The 22,554-nt window shown below is 45.2% G+C and overlaps 1 protein-coding gene across 1 annotated transcript in view; it reads right to left on the reverse strand.

The window, feature by feature from the left end:
• Positions 1-22,554, reverse strand: part of THADA (THADA armadillo repeat containing) — a 132,462-nt gene that overhangs the window by 58,890 nt on the left and 51,018 nt on the right. Inside the window, exons 22-24 of the mRNA XM_065400810.1 lie at positions 19,283-19,415; positions 7,255-7,368; positions 1,583-1,705 (exon numbers count right to left, since the gene is read on the reverse strand). Of these exons, the coding sequence (XP_065256882.1) occupies positions 1,583-1,705; positions 7,255-7,368; positions 19,283-19,415 (370 nt within the window). The remainder of the gene's footprint in view (positions 1-1,582; positions 1,706-7,254; positions 7,369-19,282; positions 19,416-22,554) is intronic.

A 22,554-nucleotide genomic window follows, 5' to 3' on the forward strand; every position in this document is an offset into this window, starting at 1 on the left:
TTCCCCAACATACACTTATATCTAAATTTTAACAGACTGCTTTTTATGCAGTACAACAAGTGTAAGAACATTTACCAAGGTATTTACAATGCACCGTGGTATCTAAACAACAAAAAACAATTATATGTTAATTAGCCAAAAACTATGCGTGTGTTTTCTGTAATATCTAATTTAAGAGTTTCTCAGATAAATATTACCAAGACACTAAGAGGTACCCTTTCTCAGTCACATTATCTAAAAAGGAATATTGACTCTATTTATCATGGGATTAAGAAAGGAGTGGATCTCTGCATGTCTAAGGATGGTGAGTAGCTTCCCATTGCAAAGTGCAACATTGATGATACCTGTCAATAATAGTACCAGAGTTGATGGCCAGGAGTCAGAGACAGAAATAGTGGATCTCAGAGAACTGAAGACCAGTGAAACACTCAGCAGAAACCAAATCAAATTCAACTAGCACATCATAGTTCAATGGGAATCACAGCGTTCATAAATCACAAAACACTGAGACCACAGTCCAGAGCTCATCTCCCTTACCCAGGGCCGGTGCTACCATTAAGGCAAACTAGGCAGTTGCCCAGGGCACCAAGATTTAGGGGCGCCAAAAAGCGGTTCCCCCAATTTTTTTTTTTTACAGCATTCCTGGGGTGGGCTGCCGGCAGCTCAGACTCCCTCTCCCAGCGCAGCGGCCACTCCACTTCTCCCGCCTCCCAGACTTGCGGCACCAATCAGCTGTTTGGCGCCACAAGCCTGGGAGGGGAGGAGAATTAGAGCGGGGGCGGCGTGCTCGGGGAGGAGGCAGAGCAGAGGTGAGCTGGGGTGGGGAGCTGCCGCGGGGGAGGGGCGGGGAGCTGCCGCAGGGCTGGGGGTGGCGCAAGGTGGAAGTTTCGCCTAGGGCGCGAAACTTCCTTGCACTGGCCCTGCCCTTACCTGCAAAGAACATCACAAATTCATCATCATCAATCAGATGAAAGTACTATTAAGAAAGTGAGGCTTTCCGGAATAATCAGTCTGGCAACTACTGCAAAGTCCAGACATATCCTTGGGCTACATTAAGGGCAAGGAACAAACGTGAGCCCAGGTTTCCAGTAGTCTAAAGCATTTATTTTTAGCCATGGCAGGTCAGGAGATATTGGACTTTAAAAATAACATACTGATAACCATCTTGCATTGAGACCCAGTCCAATGATTGGGGGGGGGGGGGGGGAGGGGAGAGAACCTTGACTCTTACTAACATGATGCACTGACTCACTATTTATCAGCCAATCAGATTTTTTTTTTATTTGTAAGATAATTTACTTTTGTCGCTCTTGAAATTAGAAAGAAGAACACTCTGAATTACATCAAACCAACGCAAAAAATCCATTGATATAACAATACTGAGACCCAAACTGCAGCTTTCCTGTGATTTTTCTCCAGTATTGTGCCATGATACATCACATTCTGTAATACATATGGACGTTCAGTTCAGAAAAATTCCATCAGCTGTGGTACAATTATTGACAAACATTACAAACGCTTTGATTAGCACCATCACCACATGCTTCTCCAATATAATACAATGTATTAAGGATTAACTTACTGCCCAGACAGGGGATGTAAAACCTAGAATTGCTGCTTGTATTCCATCTGCTATGTAAGGTATGATGTTTTCACCAAAGCGGGTATCCCTAAACAAGGCCCTCAGGATATTTAAAGCATGAACCTGGGGGAAAAAAATCATTATTTGTTTTGTAACATATGCTACTTTGTTGTAAAAGTCCTCAAATTACATACTTTAACCATAGCCATGGAGATGAACAAATCCATGCATTTACTCATTTATGCCACTTAATTTCCACTTTAAATTCCATTCAACATATCACTATTAACAATTAAAGCAATACAATGGCACTGTGCAAAGTGCTTTGAAAAGCATAGTCATAGTAAAAAAAAAAGAATGAATAAATGATTCACTTTTCTAGCTACCACCACATTTATGAAACATTGAGATTCTTGGATGAAAGAAACTAAAGGATATACATGTATTTATATTTTTTAACAGCAGCAAACATATGAAGAAAGGAGTGTCAAATTCTTTACTACAGCTAGTAAAATTGTAATGCTTAGCAATCTATCCTGGACAAATAAATCCTGAACCTTCTGTATTACAAGTAAAATCAAGCCATAAAAGTTGCACTTTTTCTCTTCAGTTACCATGAAGAGACAATTTTCAAAATTTCTCATGATTATCTGAAGCATCAAACCTTGTAAGTAAAGTCAATTTGATCATTCTTTTCTGAGCTTCATGTACATTACAACTTAAATTTGTCAACCAAGAAGGGGAAAAAAATAGATACTTTTTGATTCAGGCCTGGTCTACACTACCAAGTTAAGCAGCTTACGTCGACCTAATTGTGCATGTGTCTACACTCAAATTTGTCTCCCACAGCTGTAAGCGCCTCGTTACAGCAACATAGTAACACCATCTCCCCGAGCAGCGTAGAGTCACTGTTGATGTACTGTAGTACTTATGTCGACCCTAACTGTCCTCCAGCAGCTGTCCCACCATGCTCCAGACTGACCACTCTGGTCAGGCATTGTGAACTCCACTGCCAAGACGTCACGGAGACCGGAAGCCCCCCACACCCGTTCAAAGCCCCAAGAATTTTTGAAATTCCTTTTCCTGATTTCCTGGCTTGGCAAGCACACATAGCAGCTCTCCATTGTTGTGTGCAACTGCCCAGCTGACCATGTCAGCTACATGCTCCAGACATGCTCCTGCCTAGTGTAAACAGGAGATATTGGATCTCCTGGGCCTGTGGGGAGAAGACCTCAGCTCCAAAGCAGCCATAGAAACGTCGACATCTACAGATTGCTCATGGGACGCAGGAGAAGGGATTTGACAGGGACCAGCACCAATGCTGCATGAAAGCCAAGAAGCTGTGGCAGGCTTACCAGAAGGGTGTAGGGAAGCCAACAATCAATCCAGGGCCAAGCTGCACACCTGCCACTTTTACAAAAAGCTACATGCCATACTCAGCAAAGACTCCACCACCACTACCCACAGCAGCGTTGATGCCTCTGAGGAGGCTGAGTCACAGACCCCTGCCAGGAACGGCAAGGAGAAGTATGGGGGACAGGTGACCAAGGGGATCGAGCTGCACAGTGAGCCTGTTTTTGACTCCACTGCAGTCCTGCCAGTCAAGCACAGGTGAGCCCAATGCAGGGGAAGGAACCTTGGGCAAGCGTGCAGATAAATTTTCAATTACAGAGATGGCGCTCCCAAAGTAGCAGGACATATATTTAATTTACTCATGCTAGAAGAGGTAGTGGTACAACCAAGAGCAGTAGAGTTGCTATCTGCTTTACATTCGCCTATAGAGTCAGGCAGAGGGAACAAATCGGAGCCTTTTTTTTTTTTTTTTTTTTTTTTAATGTACACAGGGATGTCCCTTGAATTCTCTTGAGAGATCTTAATGAAACTTTCATGGAGGTACTCTGCAATCCTCCACCGAAGGTTTCTAGGGAGGGCTGCCCTATTTCTTCCTCCGTGGTAGAATACTTTCCCACGCCACTCATTGATAACTTTGGCAGGCACCATTGCAGTACACAAGCTAGCAGCATATGGGCCCAGGCAGCTTAAGGACACCAGAAGCAGCTGTGCTCTCTCTCTGCCTTTGTTAATCGGCAGGAGTGAGATAAAAGGATAAAATGGAAAATGGTGGAAAACGGTGCCAGTATTCAATGCCACTGCCCTATACTACTAGAATCATGCAACACCAACCCCCAGCAAGCCATGCTCACCGTGGCTGGCGCTGTGACTGACGCCGTGCACAAGCAATCCCAAGAAGAAATGACAATGTTGTACTTAAAACTTTAGAGGAGCAAGGCGAGTGAGTTCAGCACCTCAAGTTTCGCTTTCCACAGTGAATACACTGACAATGGTACCTCTGTGCGTTTTATCTTCAGCTGCTGCCATTGCAGCCTTCAGGGTCTCTCCCTCCACACTCACGGAATGCCTGAGCCAGATGAGGAGAAAGAGCACTCGGGATGATATGTTCAATGAGATCCTGCAAGCCAGTGCTGTATCAGACCATGAACATGGTGGCCTGGCGGATGAACATTGCAGATACCATGGACAAGGAAAGAATGGAGAGGACAAGGCCCAGGAGTCCCAACAGGAAAAGGAGAGGGAGATGCACCAGGACATAATGGGGCTTCTCAGGCAGACTCTGCAGCAGACTCTGGTGGACCTGCAGGTTCAACAATCCCAGGCTCACATTCCTCTGAAGCCCACTGAGAACTCAACATTGGGACCTCCCTAAACCCTCCCCCTCCCCCCAACATTCCACATGGCATCAGAGTTTGCTACACTACCCCTACCACTCCACCCTGGGGGACATTAAAGACAGTCACATCTTCACATCAACTGTGGCTTTCACAGGTCAGTGTGAGTATGTGTAGTTTAAATGAATATGAATGATCCTTCCCCTTCATAAGTTCTGTTCTTTTAATTTATTACGTTTTTAAATGTATTTGTTGTAAAACTGCACTGGGTTTTTGATTTTTGCACTGATTGTTACAGAATAAAACTATTATTTGGAAAATAATTCATATTTATTAGCTCACAGCACATGCTGCCGAGCGCTCTGCAGTTCTGAAAGCAACCCATTACACAGTGTCACACAACTCATAAAATAATTCACAAACAACATTAATAGGTGCATTGACAATGTTATATTCCTACAGCATTCACCACATAATTCCTACCAGACCACAAAAGAGCAGGGCCAGACAGACCACACTACAACACAACCACATATTACTCTGGCTCACTGTTAAAATGGTGTTTCAAAGCCTCCCTGAACCATATAGCTCTGCATTGCACCCTTCTAATAGCCCTTGCACCTGTCTGTTCAAACTCAGCAGACAGCCTCCCCACCTCCGTCCTCCACCTTGTGGAAACTTTGCGCCCTTTGCTTCACAGATATTATGCAGGACAGAGCAGGCAGCTATAACAATTGGGATATTTTTCTTATTAAGGTCCAATCGCATGAGTAAACAATACCAGCATCCTTTCAAATGACCAAAAACACATTCAACTGTTACTCTGCACCTGCCGAGCTGGTAATTGAACTGTTCCTTGGTGCTGTTGAGATGGCTGGCATACGGTTTCATGAGCCAGGGGAGCAAGCAGTAGGCTGGGTAGCCCAGGATCACTATTGACATTCCAACATCCCCAATGCTAATCCTCCGGTCAGGAGACAAAGTTCTTGAAGATACGAGCATCATGCACCTTCGCTGACCAGCCCATACTGCTGTTAGTGAAGCATCCCCAATGATCCACCAACAGTTGCATAACCATAGAAAAGTAGCCCATTCTGTCAGTATACTCTGTGGCAAGGTGATTTGGTGCTAAAATAGGGATATATGTGCTGTCTAACACTCTACCACAATTCGGAAACCCAACTCCTGCAAATCCATCCACTATGTCCTGCACATTGCTGAGAGTCACAGTCCTGCATAGCAAGAGGTGATTAATGACCCTGCACACTTGCATCACAACGGCCCCTGTGGGGGACTTCAAATTGATTCCCAGCTGACCTGTAGCAATCTGGCATTGCAAGTTTCCACAGTGCGATCACTACTTGCTTCTCCACTGTCAGTGCAGCTCTCATTTTGGCATCACTGTGCTAGAGGGCTGGGGCACGCTTAGCGCACAGGTCCAGGAATGCGGCCTTGCACATCCAAAAGTTCTACAGTTACTGCTTGTGATCCCATACTTGCATAATGATGCAATCCCACTAGTCAGTGCTTGTTTCTCAGGCCCAGAAGCGCCGCTCCACCATCTGCAGCTGTTCCATGAACGCCACCAAGATCCTTGAATTGGTTCTCACTATGTCCCACAGCAATCAGTCCTCCAAGGAATGACCATGCCTCTCACTCATTTGGTTCTTCTTACGGCTCTGCAAATACCCCAGGATTGTGCACCCTGTGCTTGCAACACTCATGACAATAGTACAGAGGCATACAGCCACCATGCTTCTCTCAGAGATGTTAGACAATGAGGAAGGCCACGTGGGTTTGTGGGATTTTGAAAAAAAGCGAGAAAATTACGGGCTATAGATAACATTTTGGGATAGAGACAGTTGCATGCTGGGAAATTCACCCCATGCGCCCAGTCATCTCTGCACGATTCATTTTCGCCCCATCATGCAATGCCAAAACTTCCCAAAAGAGAACATGCTGAATGGTGGCGAGTTGCATGGTTGGATACCTACCCATGATGCACCGCTCTCTGCATTGATACAAGCACTCCTGGTGAGTATGCACACCACCAACACAAGGAGCCAAGTATGCATGCGCACAAGCAATGTACTAACTGGCAGCTAGTTAGTACATTGCTTTATAGTGTAGATGTGGCCTCAAAAATTAGACAAAACACACCAAAAAACCCAACCTGGAACAGGTGTTTATGAAAAACTTGCCAATTTTAAGCTAAGATTAATACATGGGCTATCTCAACAGACATTGTATTCTCTTGTACTTCCCTACACATACTGGGCTAGATCTTCAGCTGATGGTAATCACTGAAGTTGACTTTGATGGAGCTACATAAATTTGCACCAGCTGACGAGCTGGCATAGTAACTAAATACTACAAACACTGAAGTTAGCTAACTACAAACCATGCTCAGCTATCAAGTTTTTATAGTACTGCTACCATAATGTTGAAAAATAAAGATGTTCGACATTAAATTGGACCAATTAGTTTTAAGATTTGCAAATATAAGTTAATGATCACATATTTAAGTATGAAGAGCTGTGAGTATGTACAATAGTCATTTTTCAGTGTGTGTTCTCATTACTGTTCCATACTATGTATGGAACACAAACTATTGTTTATTTACTCCAAATGGGACGTTGCTTAATACTAAAATTTACTCATCATTTGTTCAGAAATATTACAGGGCAATCTGATTATGTAAATTCTAATAAAAAGGAATTAGTATAGTTTCACCACATGAAGGGGTCAATACACCAAATGAGTCAATATAGAATGTTCAGGATTTTTGTTCAGAACATCTCATTCGTTTGCATGAAGAGTCCAATAATTCCACAACCTCTGAATGCTTCAAGAAACTAAACTTTAGCATGTTTGTGGATCAAAAAAAATGAATTTCATCTACTTTTAAAAAACACAATGACTGGTTGACAAAGGACTGTTTTGGGAACTTTATTTCCTAATATCATGATGTGTTTTACTTCTCACCTGAGGGATTATGTTGGGTGATTCATTCACAGGTACAGCCAAAGATATTAACTCATTCATTGTCATTTTCAATAAGTTTGTTTTACTCTTCTTTGGTTCCGAAGCCAACAAAGCCTAAGGGAGGGTAAAAAGTCATAAGTAATTAGTTTTTTCTAGTTATCTACTAACAGTACTACCCAGTTACCATCTCTCTCTCTTTCTCTCTCATACATATACAAGATATTACAGCAGAGCGTCTGATCACTCTTGAGCACCATAGGGAAACTTGCACAATAGTTTCGATTTTAATCCTGTTTTTCTTTGATTGGTTTGAAAAAAATATATATAGTTTTGATATGACATTGGTTGGTTGGAAAACAATACCATTCTGCAAAAACATTAAAGTTTTTTAAAACTGTTTCATTCTAACGTGGAATGAAAATGAGACCTTTTTGAATTTTTTCACGAAAAAAGTTTCAAAAAAGGTCTCATTTTCAGTCACTCACCCTCACGAATCAAAAAAACAAACAATAAAAACAGAACCAAAAAAAGTCAGAAAATTAATCAGTTAAGATTATAATAGCAACATTAACCACCAGGCCATACAGTCAGTCTCTCTGTCAGTATCTCCTGCTGGAGCTGTTCCACTTTGTATAAATAATTAAGTATTCATTGGCCAGAGACTTGCATAGAATGTAGGAGACTGATGTTCAACTCACTGCTCTGAATAAGACAGCGCAGAGACTTGAACCTGTGATCCCCACCATCCTACATGAGTGCCCTATCCACCAAGCTACTAGCAATTCTATGGTGGGGTACCCTGGCCAGTCAGTCTCTCAGTCTTAGTCTCCACTCACCCCCAGGCTCCATCCCCCACGTCCCAATTTCCTGGGTCTCAGAAACCTCCCCCAAAGAATTTTCTGTCAAAATGGAATTCTTCAACAGAAAAAAGTTTGGTTGAAAATTTTTCAACCAGCTCTGGATACAATCATTTGAGTGTGTACTAAAGAATATTTCTTCAATCATACTGAGGTGCATTTAAGCAAATGTGTGCATATCATTAGTTTTGTTGATTCAAAGTGCTTAGAACCACTGTAAGACTGGCAGAGAATATGAATTCAGCAAGCCAGACAGTTGCATGAAGTGTATGTAGCTTGTAAGCTCCAGCTAGACACATGCACACAAACGCTCTGCCACAACTAGTAAGTTACATGCAAGAAATAAATTATGACATTAAAGTTGAGTCATTACTTTTTTCTTTTTAGATATGCTTAATATATTTCTCTTTATACCATAAAATTCATACTGTAAAACACAGCATGTGTAATGTAGATGAATTAACACTGCTTATATTATCTTAACTGTTGCATTTCTGCAATTTTGTATTTTAACAGTGTAACCTTTATCCATAAGGCATTGTTAACAGTTGTATATGCACCCACAACCCTCACTTTGGATGTTCACCTAGTGTACTTTATCTATTCAAAATAATGGTGGAGACTAAGGAGAATGCAGCTATTTCATACGTAAATGAAAGGAGGAAACACTATGTTAGTATAATTACTAGGGCTGTCGATTAATTGCAGCTAACTCATGCAATTAACTCCAAAAAATTAATAGCAATTAAAAAAATTAATTGTGATTAATCGCAGTTTTAAATGCACTGTTAAACAGCATACCAATTTAAATTTATTAAATAGTTTGGATGTTTTTCTACCTTTTCAAATATATTGATTTCAATTACAACACAGAATATAAAGTGTACAGGGCTCACTTTATATTATTATTATTATTTTTATATATATTTATATAATATTATTATATTTATTATTTGTAATAAAAATAATATAAAGTGAGCCTTGTACACTTTATATCTTTTTATTACAAATATTTACACTGTAAAAATGATAAAATAAATAGTATTTTTCAATTCATCTCCTACAAGTACCATAGTGCAATCATTTTATTGTGAAAGCACAACTTACAAATGTACTTTTTTTTTTGTTATATAACTTCACTCAAAAACAAAACAATGTAAAACTTCAGAACCTACAAGTCCACTCAGTCCTACTTCTTGTGCAGCCAATCACTAAGACAAACAAGTTTGTTTACATTTATGGGAGATAATGCTGCCCGCTTCTTATTTACAATGTCACCTGAAAGTGAGAACAGACATTTGCATGGCACTTTTGTAGCCAGCACTGCAAGGTATTTACATGCCAGATATGCTAAACATTCATATGCCCATTTATGCTTTGGCCACCATTCCAGGGGACATGCTTCCATGCTGATGACGCTCGTTAAAAAAAAAAAAAGAAAATAAGTGTTAATTAAATTTGTGACTGAATTCCTTGGGGGAAAATTGTATGCTTCCTGCTCTGTGTTTTACCCACATTCTGCCAAATATTTCATGTTATAGCAGTCTCGGATGATGACCCAGCACATATTGTTTGTTTTAAGAACACTTTCACCGCAGATTTGACAAAATAGAAAGAAGGTACCAATGTGAGATTTCTACAGATAGCTACAGAACTAGATCCAAGATTTAAGAATCTGAAGTGCTGTCCAAAATTTGAGAGGGACGGGGTGTGGAGCATGCTTTCAGAAGTCTTAAAAGAGCAACACTCCGATGCGGAAACTACAGAACCCAAACCATCAAAAAAGAAAATCAACCTTCTGCTGGTGGTATCTGACTCAGATGATGAAAATGAACATGAGTTGGTCTGCATTGCATTGGATCGTTATCAAGCAGAACTCAACATCAGCAAGGACGCATGTCCTCTGGAATGGTGGTTGAAGCATGAAAGGACATATGACTCTTTAGTGCATCTGGCACATAAATAACTTGCGACACTGGCTACAACACTGCCATGTGAACGCCTGTTCTCACTTTCAGGTGACATTGTAAACAAGAAGCGAGCAGCAGCATCTCCTGAAAATGTAAACAAACTTGTCTGTCTGAGCGATTGGCTGAACAAGAAATAGGACTGCGTGGACTTGTAGGCTCTAAAGTTTTACATTGTTTTATTTTTGAATGCAGTTATTTTTTGTACTTAACTCTACATTTGTAAGTTCAACTTTCATGATAAAGACATTGCACTACAGTACTTGTATTAAGTGAATTAAAAAAAACCGGTTACTTACCTTCTGTAACTGTTGTTCTTCGAGATGTGTTGTTCACGTCCATTACACATTAGGTGTGCGCGCGCCGCGTGCGCGAACGTCGGAAACTTTTTCCCTCAGCGGCTCCCGTCGGGCCTGCAGGGTCTCCCCTCCCGCCAGAGCGGCGCCCCGCTCTAGCGTATATATATCCCTGCCAGCCCGACCCTCCCTCGGTTCCTTCTTGCCGGTGACTCCGACAGAGGGGAAGGAGGGTGGGAAGTGTAATGGACGTGAACAACACATCTCGAAGAACAACAGTTACAGAAGGTAAGTAACCGTTTTTTCTTCTTCGAGTGATTGTTCACGTCCATTACACATTAGGTGACTCACAAGCTTACCATTGGAGGAGGGTAGGAGTCAAGGAATAATCGACTGAAGCACAGCTCTACCGACCGCCGCGTCCTCTCTGGTCTGATGATGGATCGCGTAGTGGGCTGTGAACGTATGCACCGACGACCAGGTGGCCACTTTACAGATTTCCTGGAGTGGAACCTGCGCCAAGAACGCCGCCGAGGACGCTTGGGCCCTAGTAGAGTGAGCCCTGATCTTCGGGGCTGGTACGTTAGCGAGCTCATAGCACGTGCGTATGCAAAGCACAATCCATGCCGACAAGTGTTGCGTCGAGATAGGTTGGCCTCTCATTCGCTCCGCAATGGCAACGAACGGTTGAGTCGACTTGCGGAATGGCCTGGTCCGTTCTAGATAAAAAGCCAATGCCCTACGGACATTGAGGGTATGCAAGCTGCGTTGGCTTGGGTCCGAGTGTGGCTTAGGGAAGAACACCGGTAAACAAACGTCCTGTCCCGTATGAAACTGCGTGACCACTTTCGGGAGGAATTTCGGGTGCGGTCTGAGCTGCACCTTATCTTTATAAAAAACTGTATAGGGAGGTTCCGAAGTGAGGGCCCTCAACTCCGAGACCCTCCTAGCCGATGTGATGGCCACGAGAAACGCTACCTTCCATGAGAGGTGCATGAGGGAGCAAGAGGCCAGGGGTTCGAAGGGCGGCCCCATGAGCTTAGTGAGGACCAGGTTGAGATTCCACGCAGGGACCGGCGGGCGCGAGTAGGGAAACACCTTGTCCAGCCCCTTGAGGAATCGGGCTACTGTGGGGTTAGAGAACACCGAAGCCCCCAACTCCCCAGGGTGGAACACCGATATGGCAGCCAGATGCACCTTAATTGAGGCGGGGGCGAGCCCCTGATGCTTGAGGTGCAGCAAGTAGTCCAGAATCGATGGGACTGAGGCCTGCAGAGGCTGGATGTGATGAGGCTCACACCAGTGGGAGAACCGTTTCCATTTGGCGAGGTAGGTCGCTCTTGTGGAGGGCTTCCTACTACCAAGGAGGACCTGCTGGACCTGATGGGAGCACCTGTGCTCCATATCGTTTAGCCAGAGAGAAACCATGCCGTGAGATGTAGCGACGGTAGGTTCGGGTGGAGTAGGCGACCTCGGTCTTGCGTGATGAGGTCGTGATGGAGGGGGAGGGCGATCGGAGTGGTCACGGACAGTTCCAACAGGGTCGTGAACTAGTGTTGGCGTGGCCACGCCGGGGCGATGAGGATGACTGTCGCCTTGTCCCTGCAGGTTTTGAGGAGGACCCTGTGGATGAGCGGGAATGGGGGGGAAGGCATACATCAGGCTCCCGCCCCACGGAATTGCGAAGGCATCTGCCAATGAGCCCGGACTGAGGTTCTGGAATGAACAAAATTGAGGGCATTGGCTGTTGTCCTTGGTGGCAAAGAGATCCACCTGGGGAAACCCCCACCTCCGGAAGATTAAATGCAGGACGTCCTGTCTCAACGTCCACTCGTGCATGTGATAGGACCGGCTGAGGCGGTCCGCTAACCCGTTTTGGGCCCCCGGGAGATATGTCGCTAGTAGGTGGACTGAATGGGCTATGCAGAAGTCCCAGAGGAGGAGCGCCTCGTGACAGAGGGGAGAGGACCGGGACCCGCCCTGCTTGTTTATGTAGAACATGGCGGTAGTGTTGTCCGTCAGAACTGACACGCTGTGGCCTTCTATGGTAGCGTGAACGGTCTAGCAGGCGAGGCGAACCGCCCTCAACTCCTTCAGGTTGATATGAAGCAACTTTTCTTCCCTGGACCATAAGCCCTGAGTCCGCAGGTCCCCCAGGTGCGCCCCCCCAACCCAGGTCCGACGCGTCTGTTACTAACGTCAGAATGGGTTGCGGGGTGGCGAAAGGGACCCCTGCGCAAACTTGCTGCCGATCGAGCCACCAACGGAGAGAGTTCGACACCCGAGCCGGGATCGTCACGACCAGGTCTAAGGGGTCTCTGTTGGGGCGATATGTTTGGGCCAGCCACAACTGCAATGGCCTGAGTCTTAGGCGGGCGTGTCCGACTACATAAGTGCAGGCCGCCATGTGCCCCAAAAGCTGCAAGCAGCATCTGGCCGTGGTCGTGGGGAATTGCTGGATGGAGCTCACGACCTTCTGAATGGCCAAGAACTGCGATACGGGAAGACTCGCCCGTGCCGCCACTGAGTCCAGGACTGCCCCTATGAAGTCCAGTCTCTGCGTGGGGACCAGCGATGACTTGGGTACACTGACCAGTAGACCGAGCTTGCGGAACACCTGTAGTGCCAACGTCACATGGGAGCGAACCTCGGCCTCCGACCGGCCCGCAAGGAGCCAGTCGTCCAAGGATGGGTAGACGCGCATCCGTCTTTTTCGAAGAAAAGACGCCACCACGGACATGCATTTTGTGAATACGCGCGGGGCCGTTGCCAGGCCAAAGGGCAAGACCGTAAATTGAAAATGGCGCTGGTTGATAGTGAAGCGCAGGAACCGCCGGTGGGCCGGGCGGATGGCGATGTGAAAGTAGGCATCTTTCATATCGAGGGCAGCGTACCAATCTCCCGGATCCAGGGACGGGATAATAGCACCAAGGGAGACCATACGAAAACGTGTTTTGAGCAAGTATTTGTTTAGTTTGCGTAGGTCCAAAATAGGACGGAGGCCCCCTTTTGCTTTGGGAATGAGGAAGTATCTGGAATAGAACCCTTTCCCCCTGAGGTCCGGAGGAACCTCTTCCACCGCTCCTACTGTGAGAAGGGTCTGTACCTCCTGCATGAGGAGTTGCTCGTGAGAGGGGTCCCTGAAGAGGGACGGGGATGGGGGGTGGAAGGGAGGGGGCGAGGAGAACTGAAGGGTGTAGCCCGCCTCCACCGTGCGCAGGACCCAGCGGTCCGATGTTATATGCGACCAAGCACGGTAAAAATGGGACAGGCGGTCCCTGAAACACAGAGGGGGATCCGGAATACAGGTTGGTACTCTGTCCTCGATTGCAGCTTCAAAACCCCTGCTTGTTTCCCAGCTGCGGCTTGCTTTGGCCATGATTCTGGCCCTGGTTAGGCGTGTTGTTGCGTCTACGCCTGTTATCCCTGCCCCTCCTGCGGTACGGTTCCTGTCTAGGACGAGGGTGGTACTGCCTCTGCGGAGGTTGGGGCTTAAAGGGCTTCCTCTGCGTCACTGGGGTGTGCATCCCCAACGACTTGAGGGTAGCTCGAGAGTCTTTGAGGCTATGCAGTCTGGCGTCCGTCTGGTCCGAGAACAAGCCTGATCCCTCGAACGGAAGGTCTTGGAGGGTGTTTTGCACCTCTGGGGGAAGGCCGGAAGCCTGTAGCCACGCCGAGCGCCTCATTACCACTCCTGACGCGATTGTCCTGGCGGCTGCGTCCGCGGAGTCAAGGGAGGCCTGTAGAGAGATCTTGGCTACTGCCTTCCCTTCGTCTACTATGGCCGCAAATTCGGGTTGCGAGCCCTGAGGCAAGGCTTCCTTGAACTTGGAGACCGATGCCCAGGAATTGAAGTTGTGTCTGTTCAGAATCGCTTGTTGGTTTGCGATCCTCAACTGGAGGCCTCCGGACGAGTAGACCTTTCTCCCAAATAAGTCCAAGCGTTTTGCCTCCTTGGCTTTGGGGGCCGGGGCTTGCTGGCCATGTCGCTCCCGTTCGTTGACCGCAGAGACGACCAGCGAACATGGTGTTGGATGAGAGAATAGGAAATCAAACCCTTTAGATGGGGCGAAGTATTTCCTCTCTACGCCCTTTGCAGTAGGCACACTGGAGGCTGGTGTTTGCCATACTGTCTTATAATTAGACTGGACCGTTTTTATGAGCGGGAGCGCGATCCTGGAGGGGGCCCTCCGGGCTTAGAATGTCGACCATAGGGTCCTCCTGCTCAACAGTCTCCTCTGCCTGCAACCCCAAATTGAGGGCTACTCGGCGGAGCAGGTCCTGGTGCGCCCGATGGTCAATCGGGGGAGGACCGGACACGGTTGTGCCCGCCACGGCTTCGTCTGGCGAGGAGGAGGAGGTCATGGCCTTTTGCGCGTCTTCCTCCTCCTGCAACTCCTCATCGGCTGGGTGCTCCTCCGGAGTGCGTTCCCTGACGTGGGTCTGGGACGGTGCCGGGCTCGGTGCCGAGTCAGCCCTATCCCTCTCTGGCGGCCTGGAGACCGTGGCCTCTTTGCGAGAGGGTGGGCGCCACTGTGGAGAGCGGGACCGGTGTCCCGAGGGGCCAGATCTCGAGGTCCTGGACGGGGGGCCTTGTTGGTGGTAGGCCCAAGGGGTCCAGAATTGCCATTGTCCTGGATGGCCCCACTGTGGGTGCCAAGTGGCTTCGTGCTCCCTACTGGTCTGTGCTCTGTGGGCATATCTGGTGGAATGGCCCGAGTCTACCTCCGAAACTACGGACGGTGATCTAGAGGGCCACGGCGGTGCCGTGGAACGGTGCCGGTCCGGGGTCGGAGAGCGGTGCTTTCGTGACCGGGACCGGGAGTAGCGCCTTGCTGACCTGGACCTGGATCGGTACCGGTGACCCCGGGTCCGGGAACGACTGCAGGAGGACGGTCTCGGGGATCGCGCAACCGATACGTCCCGGTGCCTACTCGAGCAGGGCTGCTGGGCCGGTGCCTTGCGCTTGTTGGGGCCCGACGGTTGTGCGGCCCTCTGCGCGGAGGGAAGCCGGGAGTCCACCGAGGCGGAGCTCGACCGGGACCGGCGCCGTGAACGGTGCCGAGATGGCGACCGTGATGGGCGCATCATCGCCGGCTTGCCTTTGGATGGCAGTCTCGGCGGAATGTCCTTAGCGCGGAGGGTGCCCTCAGCGGACAATTCAATGAGGTCCTTTGCTGCCTCAAATGTGTCCGGGGTGGAGGGCTGTTCCAAAAGTTCCTCCAGCCCTTCCTCCTCACTCGACGCGCCTATCCCGGGGCTCGACGGGCCTTTCGGCGCCGGAGCCACTGGCACCGGGATCTGTGCTGGGGCCGCAACGGCCTTAGGAGCACTTGCGGTCTTCGCGGGCGCTACCCTCCTGTGCGGGGAACGTCCTTGGGCCTTGGGTTGGCCCTTCGATTTAGCCGGCGAAGACGACCGGTGCCGGAGGTGTTCCCGCTGATTCGGTGCCGTGGGCTTAGGTTGCCCCGCCGGCGTCGGATCACGAACCGATGCCGGGGCACTCCGCACCGAGGTTGACGGTGCCGTTGAAGTGGAGGGCTGTAACGCCGTCTCCATGAGCAGCTGCTTCAAGCGAAAGTCTCTCTCTTTTTTAGTCCTAGGCTTGAAAGCCTTGCAGATCTTGCAGCGCTCCTTTTGATGTGCTTCCCCCAGACAACGGAGACACGAGTCATGTGGGTCGCCTACTGGCATGGGCTTGCGGCACGTGGCACAAGCCTTAAAGCCTTGGGCGTGCGGCATGCCCCGCCGCCCAGGGCCGGTGCCGGGGTTGGTCAAACACCCGACACAAAAGAAGTTTAAGTCTTTCTAAATAGCCAGGGGCTTAACACTAACTACTGAAGAACTGATAACTGAAGATAACACTGAGTACTATGCTAAGGGACACTCTCAGAGAGAGATAGAGTTGTTCCAACGTCGCCACGGCCGGTAAGAAGGAACTGAGGGAGGGTCGGGCCGGCAGGGATATATATACGCTAGAGCGGGGCGCCGCTCTGGCGGGAGGGGAGACCCTGCAGGCCCGACGGGAGCCGCTGAGGGAAAAAGTTTCCGACGTTCGTGCACGCAGCGCGCGCACACCTAATGTGTAATGGACGTGAACAATCACTCGAAGAAGAAATACTATTTCTTTTATTTTTACAGTGCAAAGATTTATAATAAAAACAAATATAAAGTGAGCACTGTACACTTTGTATTCTGTATTGTAACTGAAATCAATATATTTGAAAATGTGGAAAACATCCACAAATATTTATATAAATGGTATTCTATTATTGTTTAACATCGCAATTAATCGTGCGATTAATTTTTAATCGCTTGACAGCCCTAATAATTACTATGACAATCAAATGTGTACTGCTGTAACATCCTCATTTTAAAAACAATTAACTAAACATTATTTTGTTACAAACTAGTACTAAAGTGAATGGTTTCCATAAATGAAAATAGTCACTAATTCTACTAACTCTGAACACAATCCTTTCAACCTGTGGAGCACACTTCATACACCATAAAAATACTCGCTGGAGACACTTCACTGAAACATCGAGTCCAGAGCACAGCATGTGCACGCTGATTTTGGAAGAGGACCATCTGTCCAAAGGTCACTGAATTGGTTAAATTTTAGTTTAACTATATTTTTATTACAAGAACAGTAAAATAGTCAAGATACTTATGAATGCAGCTGCTCAGAAGTGATGCAATATTAAGGAAGGGGGCAGGAGAGAGGGATACCAGATAATAATAATAATAAAAAAAAAAATCACACATCAAGACTAGATTACATTCGGGGGAAAAGAATCAATGTCTTTAACGGGAACAACCTCATATAGAATCCATTTCAATAACAAATATTTAGGCATTTAATACCGTATCACATTGCAAAAAATAAATGTGAAAGCAAAACCTCCGAGCTATTCAGCCAACGGAAGCACTGATGAGGACAGAAACTGGGAGCATGCACAAAAGCAGTAACTGGCACTTTTAACAGTGTCTTTGAGGGAAAACATGGAGCATGGAGAGAAGAGAAAGGAAGTATTGAGGCAGTATGGAGATAAAATGGAGGGGAATATGTGGGAGACTAACATTCAGCAAAACATAAGGAGGCTAAAAATGTAATGTTATGATAATGAATAGTACAAAAATGAAACAAAGCCCCTTTCCCACTACTTCCTCTTATCCTTCCAAAAGGAATTGCTCTCTGCAGTTTAAAGATTTATTTTAGGTAGCAATATTTTTAATCTGAAAGGGTAATTTTAAAAATGCATGTAACCTTACAGAACATATTATAAAAGCATTAAAACACTACAGAGCAAGTTTACTGAGCCAGTAAAACATGTCTCAGGAGACTGATGGCAAGAGGCCACATTGAGTCTTGCATTTATGACCAATAAAACAAGATCTTTTATGTATTAATGCTATCTTCTTAGGATACTTTATAATATGTACTACAATCTATATTTTGGATTAAATGCAACAGTCCATTTCAGGATTCATTAATCACAAGTGTGCTTGGAGTTATCCATCAAAGAAAAACAAAATGGAAAACCAGAAAGAAAATTGTACATATTTTCATCTTGGTTTTATCCGTCTCATTTCTTCAACCAAATGGTTTCAGTTCAATTCCAAAACTAGTTCCAAATCTCCATTTATAGGTATTTAATTGTCAGGATGTGAATTTAGTACTCCCTCGGGGATTGACAAAGCAGCACCTTCCAGACTAGTTTATCCAAACGGGTATGGCAGGGACAGTGGCAGTGTAAACTTCCCCACCAATGTATGTCAACCTCGGCCTACAAAGACCAGTTTTAGATAAAAAAAGGATAATGTTATCCTCATTTAGTGCTTATCCATCTTATTCACAGATGCCAATTCATAACCTGGCTTCTCAGAATGCTATTAATGGTGCCAATTAGTGCTAACTGTGCTAAATTTTGTGATATGGATGGGAACACTTGTCCCCAGCAATTGGGCTGAAGCCACCGAATTAATTTCATGTAGACCACTTGCAAATATCAGAGGGTAAGAATTTTTTATCTTTATCAATCGGAGCTGGATTTGAAAGAAAAACTTAAAAAGAGAAAGAGCTTACAAACAGTTCCCAACACTACCCAGTCTCCCTCAAATATTCTTTTTACACAGAAAATCTGCATTAATAGTAAAGCAATTTCTCAATCATAAATCAGTTACCGTCACTGCACAATCTGTAATATTTTACAGAAAGAAAGAAAGAAAACATTTTCCCTCATGTCTCCGAACTTCTACCCCTCTTCTGAAAGCCAAAATTTCGACATTGTTGAATTGCTCACCCATATTTTATTTGAAACAAAAAAATCCAGTCATCATAAAATGTATAGTGTAAATTACAAACATAAGAATAAAAGTTCTTGAATCATATGTCCCAATTACAAATATAATCTATCAAATACAGAAGAATTTCCGTTTGCTACAGTATTAGTGTCACTAAAATGGAGTTCAGCTCCAAAATGGAGCACTCAAATGAAAACAGGCATGTTCTTCACAATGCAATATCCACATTTTTATTTATCAAATAAAATAAGCAGCTATATTTACAATCTCTGAACTATTACACATTTGACAAACACCACACTGAAACCACAAATTTCATGTGCTCTCATCCTCCAGAAACGCCAGTCAATAGATCCACATCTCACAGCGAATTATACTCCCATTTTGTAATCCCAATTGCATGAATGTAAACTGGGACAAAATGTGGACTCCTGCCCGCATCTATGTTCACAAAGTATCTAGAATGGGTCAAATTGGTAAAACACGTGTCAATCTCACAATGTACTCACTCATACTTCTCAGGGATTTATATGCCTCACAATGATGTGGCAATAAAATAAATGCAGTCATATGAAGTTACAGGTGCAACATTAGTAGGTACCTGTATGTAGAATGGAATTCCAGCACTGCGTCTAGTTGCACATAGTTTAGAAGAAGGATCACAAGATTTAATTTCTTCTAAAACATTGTACAACCATTGCTGTGGCAATGTACGGAGACTCTCGTTAGTACATCTAAAGAGACACAAATAAGCATGCGTAAGTATTTAGGATAAACAAGTTCAAAACAAAATTAAAAGATAATAAACTGTGCCCTATTGCTGTTGCAGAGTGCTATTTACCTTTATTAACCAAGACCATTTTTTCTTAATGTATAGGATTGATATGCACTTAATGTGTAGGATTGATTTGACTTGACCAATGTTGGGAGAAATATACAACCCATTTTGAAAAATGGGAATACTCATATGCCTTACATATTTGGGGATACTAACATATGCAGGAACATGTGATGAGAGAAGCATGGGAGTTGTATCCAGGCTAATAAAAACAAAATTAAAGACATTGAAATAGATCTGGTATTAAATGCCTGGTATGCTGTATTAAATGGTAATTACAATATTTTAAAATCTTGAAGAGATTATCATTTTAACCACAGGACACTTTTTTGCAGGGCAGAAATAGAGGTGCTGCACAGAAGTAGAAGCCACCAGAGGGATTCCGTCTGACTCAGCAAGTTTCCTCAGGGAATGCTATGGGGAGCAAAGACTGGATCAGGAGCTCCCCCCAGCATTTCAAAGGGTGCAGTATGCAGTCGTCTGTTCTGGCTCAAGTCCATGGCCATGCCCTCTCCCACTTTGAGGTGGCTAACCCTACTAGCATCTCTACCTAGTACAGCTCCTGTACATTCCCCTATCAGGAATGTAGCCAACCCTTGTGCAAAGCCATGAGGTGGAAGGGAATGACGTTCTTCCCACGCCTTCACCCTGTAACCTGTACAGATGTGTGGGGAAGGGGGCTGGAGAGAAGTGGTAGGGAGAATGTGGGTGCATGTGTGTTTCACTTACCCATGGATTTTTCCATATCTCAAAAACTGGACATAAGAAAGTTTCATCTAGAAAATACTAGGCGAGCTGGTTCCTAGCTACTTAAGAGACCAGCTTTTTCCTAGTAGCTGGGAACAGCCAAGATGCTTCTGTTAACAGTCCCCAGATTTGAACTTTAGGCAGCCCCTACTCCAGGGGTTCTCGCAACAAAATTTTTGGTGGCCTCAGAGTGCAGCCACTAACTCTTGCTGGTGGCCGCACTTACACTTTTTCCTAAAATTATTTATTTTTCCTAAAGTTAATAAAGTAATATGCACATATATACATCCAAATCATTGTAATTTATTTATGTAAGGTTTTCGGGGTTTTTTTGCAGACTCAATAATAAAAATCATGCACAGTTATCTCTATTCTTTACCAGACCTAACAGAGTAGAAATATAAATAAGGTGCTTTGCATGTTCTTGTCTTTTTTATTAGTGTTTCTTTTGCTTTTTTGGTAAAAGTGGTTGTCTGTATAACAATTCTGAAGTAAATTTAAAAATGCTTTTACATAATAGAAATCCAAATAATAATGAAAAACATATCTGGTTGGCTTGGGTCTGGGGAGGGGAGGGGAGGGGAGAGGGGAGGCACGGCTGTGGCTGGCCCGGGGCTCCTCCGGGCAGGTGGGGGGGCTTGGGGTTTTGGCCAGCCCAGAGCTCCTCTGGACAAGGGGGCGGGGATGCTCTGGGCAGGTGTGGGATGGGTCTCAGGGCTTTGGCCAGCCCGAGGCTCCTCCAGCCATGGGAGGAGGGGTGCTCGGGGCTTCTCTGGGCGGAGGACTTGTGGCTCCAGGCACAGGGGATCTCAGGGCTCCAACTGCTCATGTGTGTACTCGTCCCTCTGCCTGAGGCAGGCCATTTATGAAGGAGTCTAATGTTTAAAGGAATTGGTTAGGTAAGTAGCTGGTTTGTCCTCATTATAGTACCTTAGTGCCACCTACAGTCTACATCCAATCCCCAAGATAATTTCATATTGCACCATCTGGCTAATGCTGATTTTAACTGTGGTTTAGTCATACACGACACACCTGAAAGCTTATGCAATGAGTGTATGTTCAGTACAAATGAATTAAATAAAATGCTTCTGTAAACCTGAGCAGCAGTATTGCAAAGCTTTTATAATGCTAGGTCTCTTAAAACAGTTTAAAATAAAATACATTCAAATAATTTTAAATGTAAAATACCCACAAAAAAACATGCAGCTAGTGAAGACAGCAAAAAACAAGGGTACAATTCATTACCAGTACTTTGACTTATTTGTCAAGTGTCTAAACTGCACTCTTGCCATGAAGTATTTTTCCTCTGCAGTTATACAATCTGGCATTCCCTATGAAACACTCTCACAGGGCAAATAGCTCTAAAAATAAATACTTTGTCAAAATTACAGGAACGGCCTCAAGCAAAGGACTTTTGGGCAGGAACAGAACCTCAAGCCTACTTCAGGCCCAGGTGCTGCCCAAACAAAGTTCAACAAAATATAATTTAGTCAGCCAGCATAAAACCTATTCCTTAACCATTACATAGCCTTTCCAAATGTAGCTTTCACAGTTAAAATTAGTTTTTCCATTAATGCCATTTTATATCATTATTAAAAGCACTAAAACATTTGCCTTGACACAGCCTGTAACAAATGATGATCAGTTATGGTTAATACAACTGCAATTATATTAACCCTGTAGGATTTGCTGTTGCCAAAACACAAGTCCTAATTACTCTCCCATTTTAGTAGCTGGGTGGCCTCCTGTTAGCCCTATTTGACTACCTGGGTGGTTGAAATAAGAACTCTAAAGTTAAGAGAGAAGACCGGAAATTGGGGGGGGAGGGGAAGACGGGAAGGGGAAGAAGGAAGAAGAAAGTGAAGGCTGAAGAGAGCCTTCCACTTTTCTCTTATTTCTTCCCCATCCCCCACATCACATTTCCTCAGTTTAAGTGTTAAAAATACATCAATTTCTACTGCCACTGCTGTCCCCCACTCCATTTCCAACTCACTAGGTTCTTATCGACCCCATCACTGTAGTATCTGACCACCACCTAAATATTTAAAAACACAATCTTTCTGTCTTATTCCCTCCCTACCCAGGAAAAAGAAAAAGAAAAAGAAAAGAAAGAACCGGCACACCATGCAGCTAGGCAACAGTCACAGTAGGTCCTCTACCTTTTGTAAGGGCCAGTTAAAGGAAGGACCCCTGGATACCCAATCCCTCCCTAGGACTGGGCACCACCATGGTTTCCCTACATTGCTTCTCCTCCCTCTCTCCTTTTCACAGCTCCGTTTCAAGCAGGT

The sequence above is a fragment of the Emys orbicularis genome, chromosome 3 (assembly GCF_028017835.1).
Source record: "Emys orbicularis isolate rEmyOrb1 chromosome 3, rEmyOrb1.hap1, whole genome shotgun sequence".
Classification (NCBI taxonomy): Eukaryota; Metazoa; Chordata; order Testudines; family Emydidae; genus Emys; species Emys orbicularis.